This window comes from Cyanistes caeruleus, chromosome 1 (genome assembly GCF_971803275.1).
Source record: "Cyanistes caeruleus chromosome 1, bCyaCae1.hap1.1, whole genome shotgun sequence".
Lineage (NCBI taxonomy): Eukaryota > Metazoa > Chordata > Aves > Passeriformes > Paridae > Cyanistes > Cyanistes caeruleus.
Genome location: NC_141701.1, coordinates 112,888,789 through 112,906,240, shown reverse-complemented (window position 1 = coordinate 112,906,240; position 17,452 = coordinate 112,888,789). Strand labels below are relative to the sequence as shown.

Genomic DNA, 17,452 nt, shown 5'->3' with positions numbered 1-17,452 from the left:
AAATATGAGCTGACAGCAACAATCAAAGAAGTGTTTTATTCCACAGGTTATGACTCCTCAAATCTGGAAGAAGGATGCCAGAAGGGCTTTCAGGATGGTTCACCAAGTCCAGCCACAGACTTCTGCCCTGTTTTAATCTGTTTGACTTCTCCTAATTCAAAGTCACACTTGTATGCACTGCTGAAAATGCCCCAGAGCTGACACTCTGAAACACCTGAGTGAATTTTAACCTCTCTGGAGCTGCAATACATGAGATAATCTGTCCTCCAGTAACCAGTTCAAGTGAAAGATTTCTCACTAAAATATTTCAAGTGATATACTAACAAGTTAATGTCTATGAATAAAATTGATGTCCATCTCAGTCTCCTTCAGGCAAACTTCACAATCCCATTTACCACATATCCCATCCCGAGAAAGGTCTCCCTAATACTTTTTACTCCCTTTACTTATTTAGCACAGTAGCTAAATATTTTGCCTGTGATAAATATATTGCATTTACACTTTATAATGATCTGCACACAAAACAGCCTACTTAAAAGGACTTTAATCTTTATGTCCAAAAATAAATACATTAAATAAGTACCAGTACTACTGTTTGTATTAAATAACTAATGTTTAAAACCCAACTTGAATACACTGTTGACAGGAAACAATGTTAAGTTCTAGCAGGACTAATTATGTTCCCTGTTTATAAGCAAATGAATTTGAAGAGGTGGCACCACCTAAGCTTACTTTCACATAATGTGAAGGAAAGAGTAATTAACAGGAACCACTTCTGTTGCTCAGCATAGGTTATAGAACAGCTTTGATTCAATACAATAAATAAATTGAGCAAAACAATGTTTTCCCATATTTTACTAATGCTTGGCAGAAACATAGCTGTTCTCTTTAAAAAGCTTTATGAATACTAGTCATTAACACCATGGGAGGCAGTTAAATATAAAACATTCTACATACAAGGAACATGGGATGCAGAGGCTCTAATAGCAAACAGACCACAGCTCAAACAGAGAGCTCTGTAGTTTGAAATGCTAATCTTATTCTCGGATCAGAGAGAGAGATAGTAAAAGCAGGATTACATTAAATTTTTCCCAGTATGAAGCAGACTCTCATTTTGGCCTAAGTTGATTTGAAAGGGGAATAAAACAGTTTTCAAAATATTCCCAAGTATCAAATGCAAATAATTTCAAGATGGTTGTTTTCCTGTTTGCCTTCCAGACTCAAAGGATTTGACTTCATAATAGTAGTATGAACAGTTTCCAGCTGTTGATAACAGCATAATTTCTGTACTGATTTATGTTGCCTCACAGAGAAGGGTATACATATATGCATGTAAACACAAAAAAAACCCCTTAAATTCAAGAAATGCCTTTGAACCAAAGCAATCCTGAGTGAGTGTGTTACAGCCCTCACCTTAATTTCAGAAAAGCTGTACAGATTTTTTTTTTCTTTTTTTAAAAAACACTTCAGCACAGCAAGGAATAATACAGAATTCCTGCAGCCAGCAGCAAAAATTCCACACAGTTCTTGGAGCATATGACACAAGATGTTAAAACAAGGAAGACTTCCAGACTCTTGAAGCATCCATCACTTTGCATCTCTCCTTCAGAAATCTTAGGCTCTCTTTGATTCAAGTTGTGAACAGACAGTTCTACAGAGAAAGACATCACTTTTTACACATATTTGCTCCATTTTTAAAGAGTAAAAAAAAAAAAAAAAATCACATACACATCTCAGTAGCTGCTACTTTGGCTGCTGTTCATCTTTCTGTATGGCCAAAGTCCACAGGCCAAACACGTCAGCATGTGAGCTACATCAGACCTCCAGAGCACTTTCATTTTATTGCCTTCAGGAAATGGAAACACACTGTCTCTAAGCTCACACACCAGATCACTGTAGCTGAACATCTGGGTAAGCTACAAAAGCCAAGCAAAATCTCCTTACATACAAAAGGCAATTTTTTCGATCTCAAGGTTTTTACAATAAATAATCTCTCACAAGAACCAGAAAAGTAATAAAAATCCTATTTCATGACAACAGCACTTGATATATTTTACTTTCTCTGAACAGTGTCAGACTCCACTACCTCCACTGTTAATTTGCAAACCTTATGCATCATCAATGTAAGGTATTCAATCTGCCTTTTTGTGGATGCTGTCACTATAATCACTTTCCCTGACAACTACCTGAAAAGGGGAAAATAAAAACCAAGAAGTAGGAGTCAATAAAATATTATCCTTTCAGCATCATATAATCCTGTTTATTAAACTATTATATTTAATAGTTTAATTAGAAGCAGTACTGTCAAAGAAAGGTAAGTAGGAGCAAGATGACTTTTGACTGCTAAACCTTTCTAGCACCAAATATAAGTATCTTAAAAGGTTACTAAAACCCTTTTTTTGCTGTTCATTCATTCTCATTTCAAAAGGTTTGCAAGGAATAAATATTTCCAAAAGTTTAGAGGATTTGTTTTGGATTTATTTTTCCTATCTTCTTCTGTAACCCAAACAGCAGGTCCTACCACCCAATCACAAGTTTCCTTCTATTCAATTAAACTGCCAGATTAATTACCACTCATTAAGTTCAAAAGTTCAGTGATAAACCTTATGTAATTGCATTAACTTTTAATTCAACTGAAAATGTGCCTCACCTGTTACAGCTGCTGGAAAGAAAATGAGTCTCACCAATGGCTCTTGGTCATGCTGCAACTCACTAACAAAACATCTGTAGGTTTCCAAGACACAACTGGACAGGATGCCAGCAAATCTGACCAAAGCTCCCTTTTACAGAGGGACCTGATGATCTTCCCAGGTTCTTTTCAAATTGGGCTGTCTTCTAAAAATTCTGTATTCAGATTTATATGGCAATATTTCAGACAAACCTGGTAATTTGAACCTAAGTTTCACTTAGCAGCTCCTAAGTGGCTAACTTTGAATATTCAAGCCACTTATACTTCACTTACCCTCTCAAACTTAATTTCTTGTCCCCAAAGGTCCTGTCAAATTTTAGTTGCATCTACAATTTCATACACTAAAAACTCCACATAAAAACATTGTATAATCATGTAAATTAGTTAATTAATGGAATTATAGTGTAAACATCTAGCAAAAACACAAGACTGATTCCAAAGTGAACCATGGATAATGCACACAGGTATGGAGTCTCCTTAGCAGAACTCCCCACTGACTCCTACCAAACTGGTTCCCACCCTGACCCGTTTGTTAATCTTATCATTGCCATCTTAGCAAACTGGATCTCATTATTTTATTCAGTATGGACTGTCAGACTTCCTCTGTCTAGAAAAAAGAATGAGAACATCTATCAAAAGGTAAACCTACATTGTATTTGATCCTGTTTCCTTCTACATCTTCCCTTTTTTTCTTCAAATTCTGTTCTAAAGAAACTAGATATGGATAGCATGTGCAGTGACAGGGGAGTTTCCACTTTCCCAAGTAAGCAAGCCACATTTAGCATTTTATAGTCCACCATCTCCAATTCAATGCATCTATTGAAGTAATATAAACAAATACTACTGCATTTGCAACTCTATGCAAACTCTGATTTTCCAATGCTGTGAGATTAAATTATTCTATTTCTCTCCCCACCTTTTGAGTGTCAGATAGAAAACAGAGATATACTGAAAACCAAAGTAGAATACTTGCTGAAATTTAGGCAATCTTAAAACTATCTCTAATTTATTACCCATATTTGCTGCACAAAGATGGCACTTCACCCTCTTTGCTCTTTTGAAAAACATTTTTTGGTAAAAAGCTGTAATTTTTTTGTGTAATGTTGTATCATTTTACAATAAAACTTAACCTTGCTATTGCTCAGGCAGTAGTTAGCTCACATTTCTCTAAACTGCAAATTCAGCAAACAAGGTTCTGAAAAATTATCAATTTTAGCAAAAAATATGGGTTTTGGGAGTGAGAAGGTGGCTAAACGCTTCATATAGTCTAATCTAGAGTTCAGTCAACCAGTGTTTTCTGCCTTCTGACTTCATTAGAGCTTAGATGAAAAAGTTCTGCTTAAAATTTGAGGCAATAGTCATCTACTTAAGTTATACAGCAATTATCTGATAAACACTTCTAACAAAAGTCCTCTTAGTAAACAGCAATTATTCAAAGAACAAAAAGTAGTCCTAATCTTAGATTTCTTTTGCTTTCTACAGTAATTCTAGTTGAATTACTAGAATTCTAAAATAGATGTGGGAAGAGATAACTTGGATTATTAGCAGCAGTAGCACGTGATCATACACCACTGTCTAGGAAATGACATGTTTCCTATAGCCCACAACATTTCCTAGAAATGTTCAGTTTCTCAGAAGAGAAACTGACCTTTGGAGTCCAGAGCAGACTTAACTGGACTAACTCCACTTTTTCCAGAGTCTATTTCCAGCACACTGATTTTACTGAATACATATTGTGAAAAGCAGTGGGGAAATTAAAGGATTCCTTAAAAAACAAAAAGCTCACAAAACCACTCACTAGACCAGTTGACATTCACTTCTAAACTGCTAGGGGACCAATTTATTTAAGGAAAAAAGGGGATTTTCCTAAGGGCATTTCCCTACCAGGTGAAACACCAGGATTTAAAGAGGCAATTTCTTAAAAGTTGAAAGCACCACTAGCACACACAACTATCTCAATGCTCATCTGCACTCCCTTCTTCCAAACTAATGCAGCACCTGTATTCCTGTCAGCTCCAATATTCCATCATGTTTTTGTTTTCACACCTGCAGTCCTACTTTGCTCATTTTCTCTGCCAGACTCCCCGTGTACCAAGGCACAGACTGCAGCCCCAAGATCCCACAGAGTTTTTCAGCTTGATCAGAGGCAGCTTTGTTACTAGCCTGACTGCCTGCCCGAGGCCCAACCCCAGCTTGGTAGCGGTAAGCCTGGCTAACCGTCCCGCCACGGGATGGCCCTTTATGCAGGGGTGTGACTGGGCAGGGACACGGCACAAGACCGACATCCGGCTCCTTCTGAAACTCAGGAAGTTCCACTTCAACATGAGGAAGAACTTTATATGAGGGTCTTATATGAGGGACAGTCTGACCAGGGAAAGCGTGGAGGCTCCATCTCTGAAGTCATTCAAAACCCACCTGCACGCATTCCTGTGTCACCTGTATCCTGCTCGACGTGACCCTGCCTTGGCAGGGGGATTGGACTAGATGGTCTCCCTTCCAAGCCTAACAATTCCAGGCTTCTATGAGGACGACTCTATTTTAAGGGGAGAAACTAAAGACCAGCCTCTCTTCCCAAGGGAAGTCGCTCCTCTTCCGCGAGGCACGAAGCTCCCCAGCACCCCGGGGGATCCCCGGCCGGGGCCGCCCCGCGCTCCCCCCCGCACCGGGACCAACCTGTCCGGGCCCCGCTCGGCCGGGCGGGTCAGCGGCGGGCGCTCAGCTCGGCGGGGAGGCAGCGCCGCCCCTCGCGGTCTCCGCTCGGGCGCCCATCGCCCCCCACCCCGCCGGCCCGGCCGCGGGTTCGGCCTCCGCCACCGCGGGGAATTCCCGGGGCTCGGCGCCGCCCCCGCTGCCTCCGAGGAAGTCAACAAACGCCGCTCCCGGTCCCCGCCAACGGGAGCGCGCCGCTCCCGGAAGGAGAGAGGCGGTCCCGCCGCCTGACCGGGAAGGGAGGAGGGAGGGCGGACTGCAAATCCCGGCGTGCAAGCGGCCCAGCCAAGCACCTCGGGAAGCGCGGCCGAGGGCTGGCTCCGCCCGGCCGTGGGTGGGGCCGCCGCCGCTCCCGAGCGGCCCGAAAGCTGCTGCGGGTCGGCGTTCCCACCTGGAACGGTCTCACAGAATGACGGAATTGTTACAGATGGGAGGGACCTCTAGAGATCATCCAGGCCAAGTCCCTTGCCAAGGCAGTGCCACCACGAACAGGTGCTACATTAACGTGCCCAGGTGGGTTTGGAACTCCTTCATAGAGGGAGACTCCACGACCTCTCTTGTCAGCCTGTTCCAGTGCTCTGCTCCCTCGGTGTAAATAAGTTCTTCCTCATGCTGAGGTGAAATTTCTTGTGTTTTGGTTTATGGCCACTGGTCCTTGTCCTGTCTCTGGGCACCACCAGAAAGACCCTGGCACCGTCCTCTTGGCAGCCACATTTGAAATATTTAAGTGTACTAATGCGATCCCCCCTCAGTTGTCTCTTGACTAAACAGGCCCAGCTCCCACAGTCTCTCCTAAAAAGAGAGACCCCGGATCATCTTAGTGCCCTTCACTGACCCTCTCCAGTAGTTCCTTGTCTTTCTTGTACTGAGGAGCCCAGAACCGGGCACAGCACTCCACTGTCATCTGGCAAGGGATGAGCTCCCTGCCAGCACCACTGGGCATCGCCACAAGCAGGCAGCCACTAAAAACCCACTTTTCTCCCTTTTCTGAGGCTCACTGCACTCCCTGCCATCATTCAAAGTAAAGCTGCAGCAGAGCAATAAAGATCAGTGACTTTTGGTGGGAGCTGCCCCCAGCTTACTCCAAGTACTCCTCAGCAAAGGAGCCCATCCAGTTCATGTTCTTCAAACTCTTTCCATCTTCTAGAGAAGTTACACTTGTGCACAGATAAAGAACTAATGAGCCATGGTGTAATATTTTACATTCATGCTCTTTTGAATTTTTTTTTTTCTGCCCACAAGCCAGAGGCAGAGATGAAAGACAGTGGATACTCTGTTGCTACAGAGGGGGTGAAAGATCATTGCATGTAACCTCATCTGCCAAAACCACAGCTTTTGTTCCTCCACCAAGGTCGAAAAGAAGCAAGAATAAATCTAAATTGCAGATCAGGACCTCTGTTACAGGGAATAAAAGCAAGCTGATTCAACAAGCCTAATGTAGATCTACAGGGGAGAGCAGCTGTGCTGTTCAAGACTAATTTAAAACTAACAGGAATTTCCTTTGTGAAAAAAAAATAAAAATCAAGCAGTTTGCTTTTATGTTCTGAGAGTTCCTCAGCCAAGTCCCAAAGGACTTTTGGCAACTGTGCCACAAAGTCAGATGGAGCAAGCAAAGTGTGTACCAACATGCCAAATTGATCTATATATGGAAAAATATTGCAATATTGTGTACTCCTTAAATACTTAAAGACCAAATGGGAACAGGACCCCTGCTGTGGGTAGGGAATTGTTATTTGGACAAGAATCTAATTTAAAAACCAAAACCACAAGTTCTCCATTAATCATGCTCACAGACCTCAAAACAACTTTTTAAAAAGTTTGTAGCATACTACTAAGATTTTCACTAGAAGTTTATGTTACATGTAAACTGCTTTTTTATTTTATGAGCTGAAGTAGTACAATGCTGTTTTCCACTGAATTTCTTACCAAGAGCAGTGGCCTTCAGTTGAAGGGTAAAACATACTATTTCCAAGTTAACACCTCTTTGCAACAATTTATATGACATAGATACAAACTTGTTTGCATGTCATTAAGTTACAGAACAGAGGTCTTGCTACATAAATTTACATCGATTTGAAATACTGCCATTATGAAATCCAGAAGGAAAGCACATAAGGATTTTGGCTATCAAATATGCCCACTATTTTTGTGGCTAGCATTCACAGACTAATTATCATGTTTATTTTTAATCATGTATTTAATTTGTAATCTTTTTCCCACTAAAATACACAGTTGGCATCCTATCTACAGAACAGTTAAACAAAAAATAGCCCCAAACAATGGCCAGTATTTTAAAACCCGGTGCTACACATTTGAAACCAGCTTAAGGACAGTCATGTTAAAATTAACATCAGAATTTTCCAATAGTAATATATAATAATAGTTCTGTTTGGTGTTTTTCTTGGAAATGTTGAATTTGGACAGTGGTTCATCATGTCATTTATCTTTTCTGAAAGAAACATACTTTGATCCCTGAAGAGATAATAATGAATTTATTACCACCCCATTTGCAAATGGGTTTGAATAAAAAGGTAATTAGAGAGTGTAAAAACATACATAGTTCAGCTGCCTATGGGCATGCATTGTTCTGTTGAACAACCATGGAATAAAAAAAAAAAATAAAGATAATGAAACATACCATTAGATTGACAGATTTTCCCTGTAATACCACCATGTTGCTACACAGCTGTTTGTAAACTGTCCATCCTGGGGCTTGGAAGCTACCAAGAATTATCTTCTAATTAGCAAGACATTTCCCTATACTATCTATCCCAGATACTTCAATCTGGCATCCTAATCCCAGCACATATGAAGCACATACAAAGGAAATACATTGCCAGGGGCAAGCATAAGGTCTGCAGAACCAGAATACTGGACTTCAAAACCACAGCAAGAAGACCCCACCAAAAGCAAATCAGACTTTAGCAAACTCACCATAACAGATGATCACAAGGATGTGTGCCAGAACATCCGGTGTCGAAAGGCGTGTCTTTAACTGCGACTAGTAACTTTCCAGTACTAAATGCATTCCAGTTTCATGACCCATCAGAAAGGTGTGTTAACTAATTCCATTGTTTGTTTCTCAGATTAATGGGAACACCATGTTTTGCTACAAAAGAGAAAAGTTTAGAATTCTATCATGAGAAAAGCCCACTGATCAGCAATAAAATATTGTTGTTTGGTATAAGTAATATTAAATGACACCGTATCATATTTTCACCTAGAAAACTGTAGATAGAAGATAAAATATTCAGAAATGTTGAGGCCTCAGATGACAGTGTGAACCCTGATAGTGTAAAAGACAGGTTGGATAAAGCCTTGGGCAACCCAATCTAGTGGGAGTTGTCCCTGCACATGGCATAGGGAGGTTGGGACTAGAGGATCTTTAAGGTCCATTCCAAGCCCTTAACATCCCATGATGATTCTATGGCAGTTAAATAATTGATGCATTAGAAGTGTGCCTAGAACAGCTTACTCCCTGTGCTCTGTTGAATTCTCTTGACTACTTCTGTGTGATTTAAATAAGTACAATTAAAATGATACAAAATTCTTATTGCATATAATTAGAACAGAATGAACTTGATGTAAAAGTCAGCATTCTATGAACCACATTACATTAGATTTCACTTTGACAGATGCAACGGCTGTGTTAAACACATTTATTTATGCAGTGCAAGTCCTTGCAAATACAAAAATAAGTCATAGTTGCTTTCTTCTGATCCCTTTCTGTGCTTCACATTGTACAGAAGCAACAGAAAGATCACAAAACCTGTCCTGCTCAAAGATAACAGCTTAACAGCCTTTATACTCTTTGAATCTTGGACCAGTCAAAGTAGGGCACAAAGCTGCATTACAGTAAAAAATTGGAAGTATTAAACAATAATACACACAATTAAAATCCTTTTTGTGTATTTCTCTAGACTGCTGATAAAGCATAAGTAATATTTAAAACAAGTCTGCCCCAGCACAAAGCAGTGCAGTCTGTTCAAGGTCAGTAGTTAGCAGTAAGGGTAGAAAATTGTGAAAAGAACCCACAAACAAACCAAGCCCAAAACACTACCAGTGCGATTTCTGAAGTGCATTGTTTATGGATTTGTAACAAATCAAGCCCTTTATTAGACACAAAAAGAAAATTAAAATGTCCATGCAGTAACATGTGCTATGCAAGATCATGGGAACAATGCTATCCTTGCCAAAATTACTAAACTTCGTGAGATGACTAGACTGGTAATTTTTATCTGTCTATCTCGACAGATGCAGGCTATACTGGAAGGCAAATCTTCATGTTTTTGGTGACCCTGGCAGGCAGCTGGAACTTGTTCTGTCCTGGCTATTGTTACAGGGCTTCATTAGGAAGGCTATGAAAGGAAGGATTTTGTCAGGAAAACCCACAAATGCCAGAGGTTTATGTCCAAAAAGAAGAGTCCTTCAACTTGATTCGAATAAAGGGAGAGTCCACTGGGGCACGCACCCGCGGAGTTTTCTCTCGAAGTTTTGGAGGGCGGAGCCTCCTTTTATCCTGGATTCCCAGCCGCATGTTGACCTCTTCCTTTCCCCATTGCTGAGGTACTAGGAAGGTACAGCCTTCCCAAACCACCTAGCACATATTCGCCCCTTGAACCTAGTATTTTACCCCAAAGCTCAGTTCAGGCTTGTGCAGACCCACTTGTTTGTTCCAGGAGCCAAGCTGTCTGGGCTCCACAACAAACCTGCTTCCCAACAGAGACATTAAGATTTATTTCAAAGATGTAACACCAATACCTTCACACAGCAAACCGCTTGTAAAGACATTAGCCTTCCTCTCAATTTGATAACACAAAAAGAAAAAATAAAAAATAAAAACAAAAGATAAGTCTCTCTGGGGGAAATTATTTAGGATATGTTTATACTTCATTACTTTATAAGGATTTTTGTTAACAATTAAAATGCAGAACCTAAACTGGATAATTTTGTGACTGGCAAAGATCAAGTGAAGACTAAGAACAAAAGAAAACCAAAGCCCACCTTCATTTTCTTAACAAAAGTGGTACATTTTCCCTAATTAATTCTGAGGGATTTACAGTCCCCTAAGAAAACTATGACTAAAAACCCCCACACAGGCTGAGTCCCATATGAGGGACAAGCGTGGGTGATACTTCCAGTGAACCAAATGCTGAATGGACACTAGCATGGATGAACATCTTTCTTTTAAGCCTTACAGCATATAAATTATCCCTATTGCAATAGCAAACGTCCTTGCAGAATAATTTCTAAAGGTTTAGTTAAAACGATTTGAGAAAGATCTGTAAAGCTGGTTTTCACCAGGCAGAGCTTGCTGACTTGGGCACCAGTGGTTCCTGCACTGAAAAAGGTTATGAAGACAAGTTTCCGACTAAGAACTGTCTTACCCAGCTGCCAGCAAAGATGAAGCTCTAAATCAAAAAGCTGACAAGCTCCGAGACTGCTGCCCGGATCCCCCTCACACTCGGCCCTCCGGCAGTGTTTTCCCTCGCATCACTCCGTGCTCCTCCCGCCGGACGATCGCTGCCTGACGGGCTCAGCGGCCTGTGAACAGCTGCAGAAGTCTCTGCAGGCTGCGGGGCAGCGGCTAGGGACCCCGGCTAGGGGCGGGGGCGCAGGGGGCACAGCGGCGCTGCCCAGCCCTTTGTCCCGGCCTCTACTCCTGTCTGGATGCGCCGTCGGGCGGGCGGGAGGCGCCGCTGCTGCGCCCCTTCCCCTCAGGGCGGGCTGCGCCCCCTTCCCCTCAGGGCGGGCTGCGCCCCTTCCCCTCAGCGAGGGCTGCGCCCCTTCCCCTCAGCGAGGGCTGCGCCCCTTCCCCTCAGGGCGGGCTGCGCCCCTTCCCCTCAGCGAGGGCTGCGCCCCTTCCCCTCAGGGCGGGCTGCGCCCCTTCCCCTCAGCGAGGGCTGCGCCCCTTCCCCTCAGCGAGGGCTGCGCCCCTTCCCCTCAGGGCGGGCTGTGCCTCTTGCCCTCAGCGAGGGCTGCGCCCCTTCCCCTCAGGGCGGGCTGCGCCCCTTCCCCTCAGCGCGGGCTGCGCCCCTTCCCCTCAGCGAGGGCTGCGCCCCTTCCCCTCAGGGCGGGCTGCGCCCCTTCCCCTCAGCGAGGGCTGCGCCCCCTTCCCCTCAGCGAGGGCTGCGCCCCTTCCCCTCAGGGCGGGCTGCGCCCCTTCCCCTCAGCGAGGGCTGCGCCCCTTCCCCTCAGGGCGGGCTGCGCCCCTTCCCCTCAGCGAGGGCTGCGCCCCTTCCCCTCAGGGCGGGCTGCGCCCCCTTCCCCTCAGGGCGGGCTGCGCCCCTTGCCCTCAGCGAGGGCTGCGCCCGGCGGCGGCGGGCCCGGCTCGGCCCCAGGCTCCCTCTCCGGGGGCGCGGAGAGGAGCGTTGGTGATGCCGCTCAGTGATGCCCGGTTCACCCCTCAGCAGGGCTGCCCTAGGGCTCCGGCCGAGGACAGGGCGGTTTCGCCTCCTCCTGTCGCTTCAGGTGCCTACGGGTGCTCGGGTGCGGCTTTCCGTGAGGCGATGGGCGCTGCAGGAACACCGCAGGTACCGCGCCCGCTCCGGTTCTCTCGGAAAGCAGCAGCTCTGGAAGCAGAGCAGCTCCGGCCGAGCAGGCAGAAAGGGCAGCCCCGAGAGTCCTCCCCGCCCTGAGGGCTCGTCGGAAAAGCCTCCCTTCATTGCCCTCTTCCAGAACCATAACAGGTTGAAGGAAGGAGTGGTTGGGCATATGAGTTTAGTGTCTGGAAGCGGGTTTTTGTTTTGTTGGTTTTTCTGGATTTTTTGTTTGTTTGTTTGTTTTGTTTTGTTTTGTTTTTTGGCTAACCATTAACTGGTTCCTCAGTAAATCTGACGAATATTGTTATTTTTTTTAGTCACAATAGATCTATGTATATTTATATTCCTTGAACCTAATGGTGCTGCCTTGGTGAATTAGCTGAATAGGGGAATCCTTGCAAAGAACAGGTGCTTTGGTAGATGAAAAATATTAAGTTCCTAGTAAGGAAAAAAGTACTTTAAATAGGCTAAAAATATAAAATATTGAAGATTCAGCTTTCATCGTCATCTTAAGGAGTAGGGGTGTTTTTTCATTGACAAAATCAGTGTCAAACATTTTACTGAATTCAGCTTAGCTAAATTCCTCTTGCCTTCCCCTTAATGGTGTCCCCAAAATCACACAGATTTTGAAATATTAAATTGTTTTGTGCATTAAAATTGAACATTTCTTGTTTGTGCTTAAGCAAATGTTATTTTTAGTTATTCCTACTTTGTCCCTTCTCTACTTTGAAGTTTAAAACAAAATATTAGGTCCTTACTGCATTCAGTAAACTTGACTAACTTTTCTTTCTTTGTAGCTAAGACACATATATCAGGTTTCTTCTGTATATCAAGTGAAATAACTGCCTCTTTGAAGCTTTGTACAATTTTACAAATGTCTGGAAAAGTCTTGGAAGTTCTGTTTTGACTTTTGTGTGATGTTGCCAGAAGACATAATTGTGTGAAAGAAAAGAGAAAGGAAACAGAAAGAGATCTGTCCAGAACTAATTTGGTGGTAAATGTCATGCTTTGGAGTGGACACTCATTTTATTTTAAAGGAAACTCTGTTCTAAAAGAAAATCCTGTCAACAAAATGCACAAACTCTGAGGCACTGTAATTACACTGCCATTGTAAATATGGCAATTTATTGCCATAAACTTTTTTCACTATTTTTACAGAAAAAATTGGTTTGTAAAGGAATCAAGGATGAGGGGAGGAAGTTTAGAATGTGACCAGAATTTTGCTCCTGGCTTAGTATGGTAACAAGCTTATCAAGCATTTCTTTTTTTAATTGACATGTAGTTATTTTACTTTTTTCTTATCTATTTCACATGTACATTTGGTTTTATTCTACACTGCAACTAGGATGTGGCACAAATGGGCCAGGAATGAAGCACACTTAGACAATTTCAGTATGATAAAGAAAACAGAAAACTATTAATAGTATGCAATTCAGAAGCTAAATAAATAATAGTTTTATTATCTAGTTGTTATTTTTGGGTTAATTTGTCTGTTTCTTAAATTAAAGCTGTGTCTATCTACTTTATCTTTCATGGATTACAGCAGAAGAAAGTGGTAAGAGCAAACAATACCCTCAGAACATTCTAGTGTGCTGAGACAGCTTTCTGTAGCAAACTGGTTTTTTTGCCTGATTCTACAGTCAGAATTTTAATGGATGTTTTCTTTATTTCTTGTGAAATATTTTTATTGTTTTGTATTACTCTTGGTTTTAATTACCATTTAGTTTGATGACTTAGGGTTGTGTAGCGTCTTCTGTCATCTTATTCATAACCCTTCTTGCAATAAGCTTTTACCTTGTATGAGTGCTGTTGTCATTTCCAGTAGCAGACTGCTAAAATGTCAAAATACAAGGTAGAGAAATGGTCAGAACTTGCAGCTCTCTGAAGACATTAAATTATCTGAATTCAAAAACTGCCATGTCCTGCCCCATAAGCACTGACTTCACTTGTGGATGGCACTGCAGTAGATGGTACCTAATGTTTTGTTGCTGTCTAGCAGTGGTAATAAAGGTACCTGAGCCAGGGACGTCTGTTGACTCTCAGGGCAGTGTTCTGGAAGAGTTTCAGCTAAGCAAATGGAGCTGGTCTTGAGCACACTGAACTTGTTCTTGTTAGTTGCAACAAGTTTGAACTTCCATATGCCAGGATGATAAAACCAGTTAAAACTCCGTTACCCTTTCCTGACTAGAGCCTTTGAATTTTATTTCAGTGTTAATCCCAAACATCTTGTCTCTCAGTTATGAGTTTAGAATTGGAAATTTAACTGCTTTTTTAGCTGAATGTCTTTAGAACTTACTCAAATGCAGGTTTCCCTGCTGTTTGGCTGTTTCTTTATCGATTTCTTGTACAAACCTTAGTGAAACACAGAAAGTAAGCAAAGAGTAAGGAGAAGAATTTGTAGAGTTTATTTTGTGGTTTTGTTTATTTGATTTTCTTTTTTTCCTTTTTCATTTTTTTTGGAGAGGAGAAAGAGGTGTTTCATGGGGAAGTAGGCTATAGGAAGGAAATGTTTGTATTCCTTATTCATGGAAGTTATTAAGGGGTACTGTGATAAATAGATGATTTGGTACTATAAAAAGAAAGAGTGAATAATTTTCTGCTGAGATAGTTACATTAATTAGAGTCTGGCTTAATAAGCCTCCAGTTCAGTGATACTCACTGTAAATGCTTTGTATTCTCTAGTCTTTCAGTGGAACCAATGGAACTCTTTTTCAACAGCTTCAATATTTTAAATATCTTAGATGAGTTCAAGAAAATTGTCACTTTTCAGCACAGGAAGGCTGAATAACTCTTGGGCTTTTGGATGATAACAAAACCATTGTCCTATTAGAGAGGTATAGATCTCTTTCATGAATGGGAAGGTCCTTTGGCATGATTTTCCATCTGTGTTTCCTATCAATTAAATACTGATGAGCCAGTCAAGTTCCAGGAATGCAGTTGCAAAGCCATTAATTGGTAAGCATGATGTGAAAAGTAATGCAGAGATGTTCCAGTCCAGTCTGCTCCTTGATGGGTCTGCAGAATGTTCTAGAAGGCCAAGAAATATAATTCATTTTGTTAATTTTGGAAAAATAATCACAATTCAGGATAGAATAATGTACTTCCCAGGAAAGCATTTTCCTGGGGGCTTTTCCATCTTTTTTGAACCGTGAGAAGAAGGACAGTTGTAGATAGGCATACTGTACTGAAGGTAGGCTCTATGTTCCTGGGTCTTTCTCTCTTCTTCCTCTGTTTTTTTCTACTTGGCTCTTGTATGAGAATACATTTATGGACATCTTTCCTGATCACCTGGAATCAATATGGCAGAAAAAGAAAACAGTATGGAGCAGGCATCCTGATATGTCATCCAGATATCAAAATATATTGTTGATTTCTCGCACACCTGTACCAACAATGTCATTTTCTGAAGTTAAACCACTTAAACCAGTCTTGGGTTCAAGTTGTGCCTACTGTGACCCCTGATCACTGCACTGACCTTGTAATACAGGCAAGGGTCATTGCTGTCATGCTTGATTTCACTATCAAAGCAATTAATTTATTAAGAAGACTCTCTTCCTCTGTGCAATATTCTGATTTGACAAAATTAAAATAAAAAAATCTTTTAAGGTCTAGTCATGCTTCTGCGATAAAAGAAAACAGACCTAGTTTTGTAAACTAAAAAATAAGCAAAAATAGAAAGTTATGTAATTATTTTGTTGTCGAAATGTCATTAATATTTGTATAATTAATTATGCATTTTAAATATGTGATAATCATTTGGATGTAAGAACTATGGAAAAATGGAGATGTCAAGGCACTGTATTGACATATATATTTTATATAATCCTACTTTTTCTCCACAACACTTTCTTGCCTTTTCTTCCTTCTACCTTCTTCACAAGGTAATAAAGAAGTCAGTAGCTGGACTAATCTGTTGCATATGCACTGACTGACAGTTTCATGGTATCCTTGTGGTGTCTAAAGATAAAATGCTTTTGTTACTTTTAGATCATGAAAAGAGCTAAAAATAACTTTACTGGTAAGTAAATCTTCTTTGAAAAAAAATAAAAAATTGTTGCATTTGTTATAACACAGGGATTTAAAAAAACTTTAGAATAAATACAGTTTGACACTTTATAATAAAGGATTTTCAAAGCTTTTACTTTCTTATGGCTGAAAAAAATATCTATATAAAATGTGGATTCATAATAAAAATGGAAAGTGTTTAAAGCAAGGATTGATGATGCAAGTTTATATAACTCAGCCATGCATCCATATTTTAAGTGTTAGATTTCTGACAAGTATTTTCCTGAAGAGACCGAGCCCCATAAGTGTAGAAGTAATTATATCTGTCTGGAGCTTCCTCTAGGAAGCAGTTCTGGAAAAATATGCAGATAGCCAAGGTAAAATTACAAGGGTTATAATCCTAATTTTTTGGTCGTCTTCTTTTTTGTCAAAGCATGCACATACTTACTTTACATTATATGCAGGAATATTTTAGATGTGCTCTTTTACTCAAGAGTATGAAAAATAAAAATTAGTTGTAGAAAACCACTTAATATTATTTCAATCACTGTTGAATCTGTGCTCCATTACTGGGGGCAGGATGATTTATATAAAATTTTCAGCACCAGTGTATTTTTAATTATTTTGTTCTTCATGTTGTCTCCATTGATACCTATTTAACTTTACTGACTAATGTTTTTAAGAAGTCTTTGTTGTGATTTCCAGCTTCTAATACCAGTTGCCTTTGAGCAAAGCTGACTTTTCTGATGATCTAAGGCTTGGGTTAAGGTGTACAGAAACAAGAGAAACATGCAAACCGATCTCATCTTTTCAACAGAGAGAAATTTGACCTGACCTCCCCACCCCACCCCTGCACTTTCCAAAGCTTTTTATTCCTCAGGGCTTTCTATTAATTTTAGTCTCTTGGAAACCACACCATAATCTTACCCACAAATGAATATGTTGAACTCTTGCAAACCTCTGTCTGGTGCTCTCTAGCAGAGAACTTTCTCTGCCCATTTCTCTGGAGAACCTCACTCCCAGCACTTCTCTCTCTCACACAGTGCCCACAGCACAGTTTTGTACAGAGCTCACAGACACTCCTATGCCCTGGCCTGTTGTTCCCAAGCCTGCTGGCATTGATTCCAAATAGCTGCGGCACTTCTGGAACAAAGATTACCTCTTCTTGCCAGCTGCAGCATTGACAGAATGCCTGGCCCTTTGCTGTGGAACGGGAAAGCTTTCTAAGTCCTTCTGTGAATTTTGCTTTTATAACAAAGTTAAGAACATAGAAAATACAAATCGTGCATCTTGCATGTTACTCCAGTAGAAGTTCCTTCAATTGAAGTTTTACAATCACTGTTTATTTTTGGGCAGGATGATCTCCATTTGAGAAAAATTGCACAACTGTGATGTTTGCATCATAGTACTTTTGGACTTCAGCTTTAACAGGTTATTCAAATTCATTAAAAAGATTTCTGAATGTCTATAAAGACAATCACAATTGGAAAACTGATCAATGAAGGAT

General features: G+C 41.2%; 1 protein-coding gene across 12 annotated transcripts in view; it reads right to left on the bottom strand.

The window, feature by feature from the left end:
* AZI2 (5-azacytidine induced 2) overlaps nucleotides 1–11,219 on the bottom strand; it is a 28,762-nt gene extending 17,543 nt beyond the window's left edge. Inside the window, exons 1-3 of one of the 12 annotated variants that reach the window (XM_086850854.1) lie at nucleotides 10,786–11,135; nucleotides 8,333–8,507; nucleotides 2,651–2,844 (exon numbers count right to left, since the gene is read on the bottom strand). Coding sequence is in view for 1 of the 12 variants with exons in the window: in XM_023919269.2 (XP_023775037.2) it covers nucleotides 5,105–5,114 (10 nt within the window). In the remaining 11 variants the exon portion in view is untranslated. Of the gene's footprint in view, nucleotides 1–2,650; nucleotides 2,845–2,962; nucleotides 3,038–3,338; nucleotides 3,404–4,687; nucleotides 4,917–5,104; nucleotides 5,525–8,332; nucleotides 8,508–10,785 lie in introns of those variants that run through there. The other 11 variants (XM_086850839.1, XM_086850882.1, XM_086850860.1 and 8 more) reach the window with 11 other exon arrangements.
* Nucleotides 11,220–17,452: the final 6,233 nt, after the last annotated feature.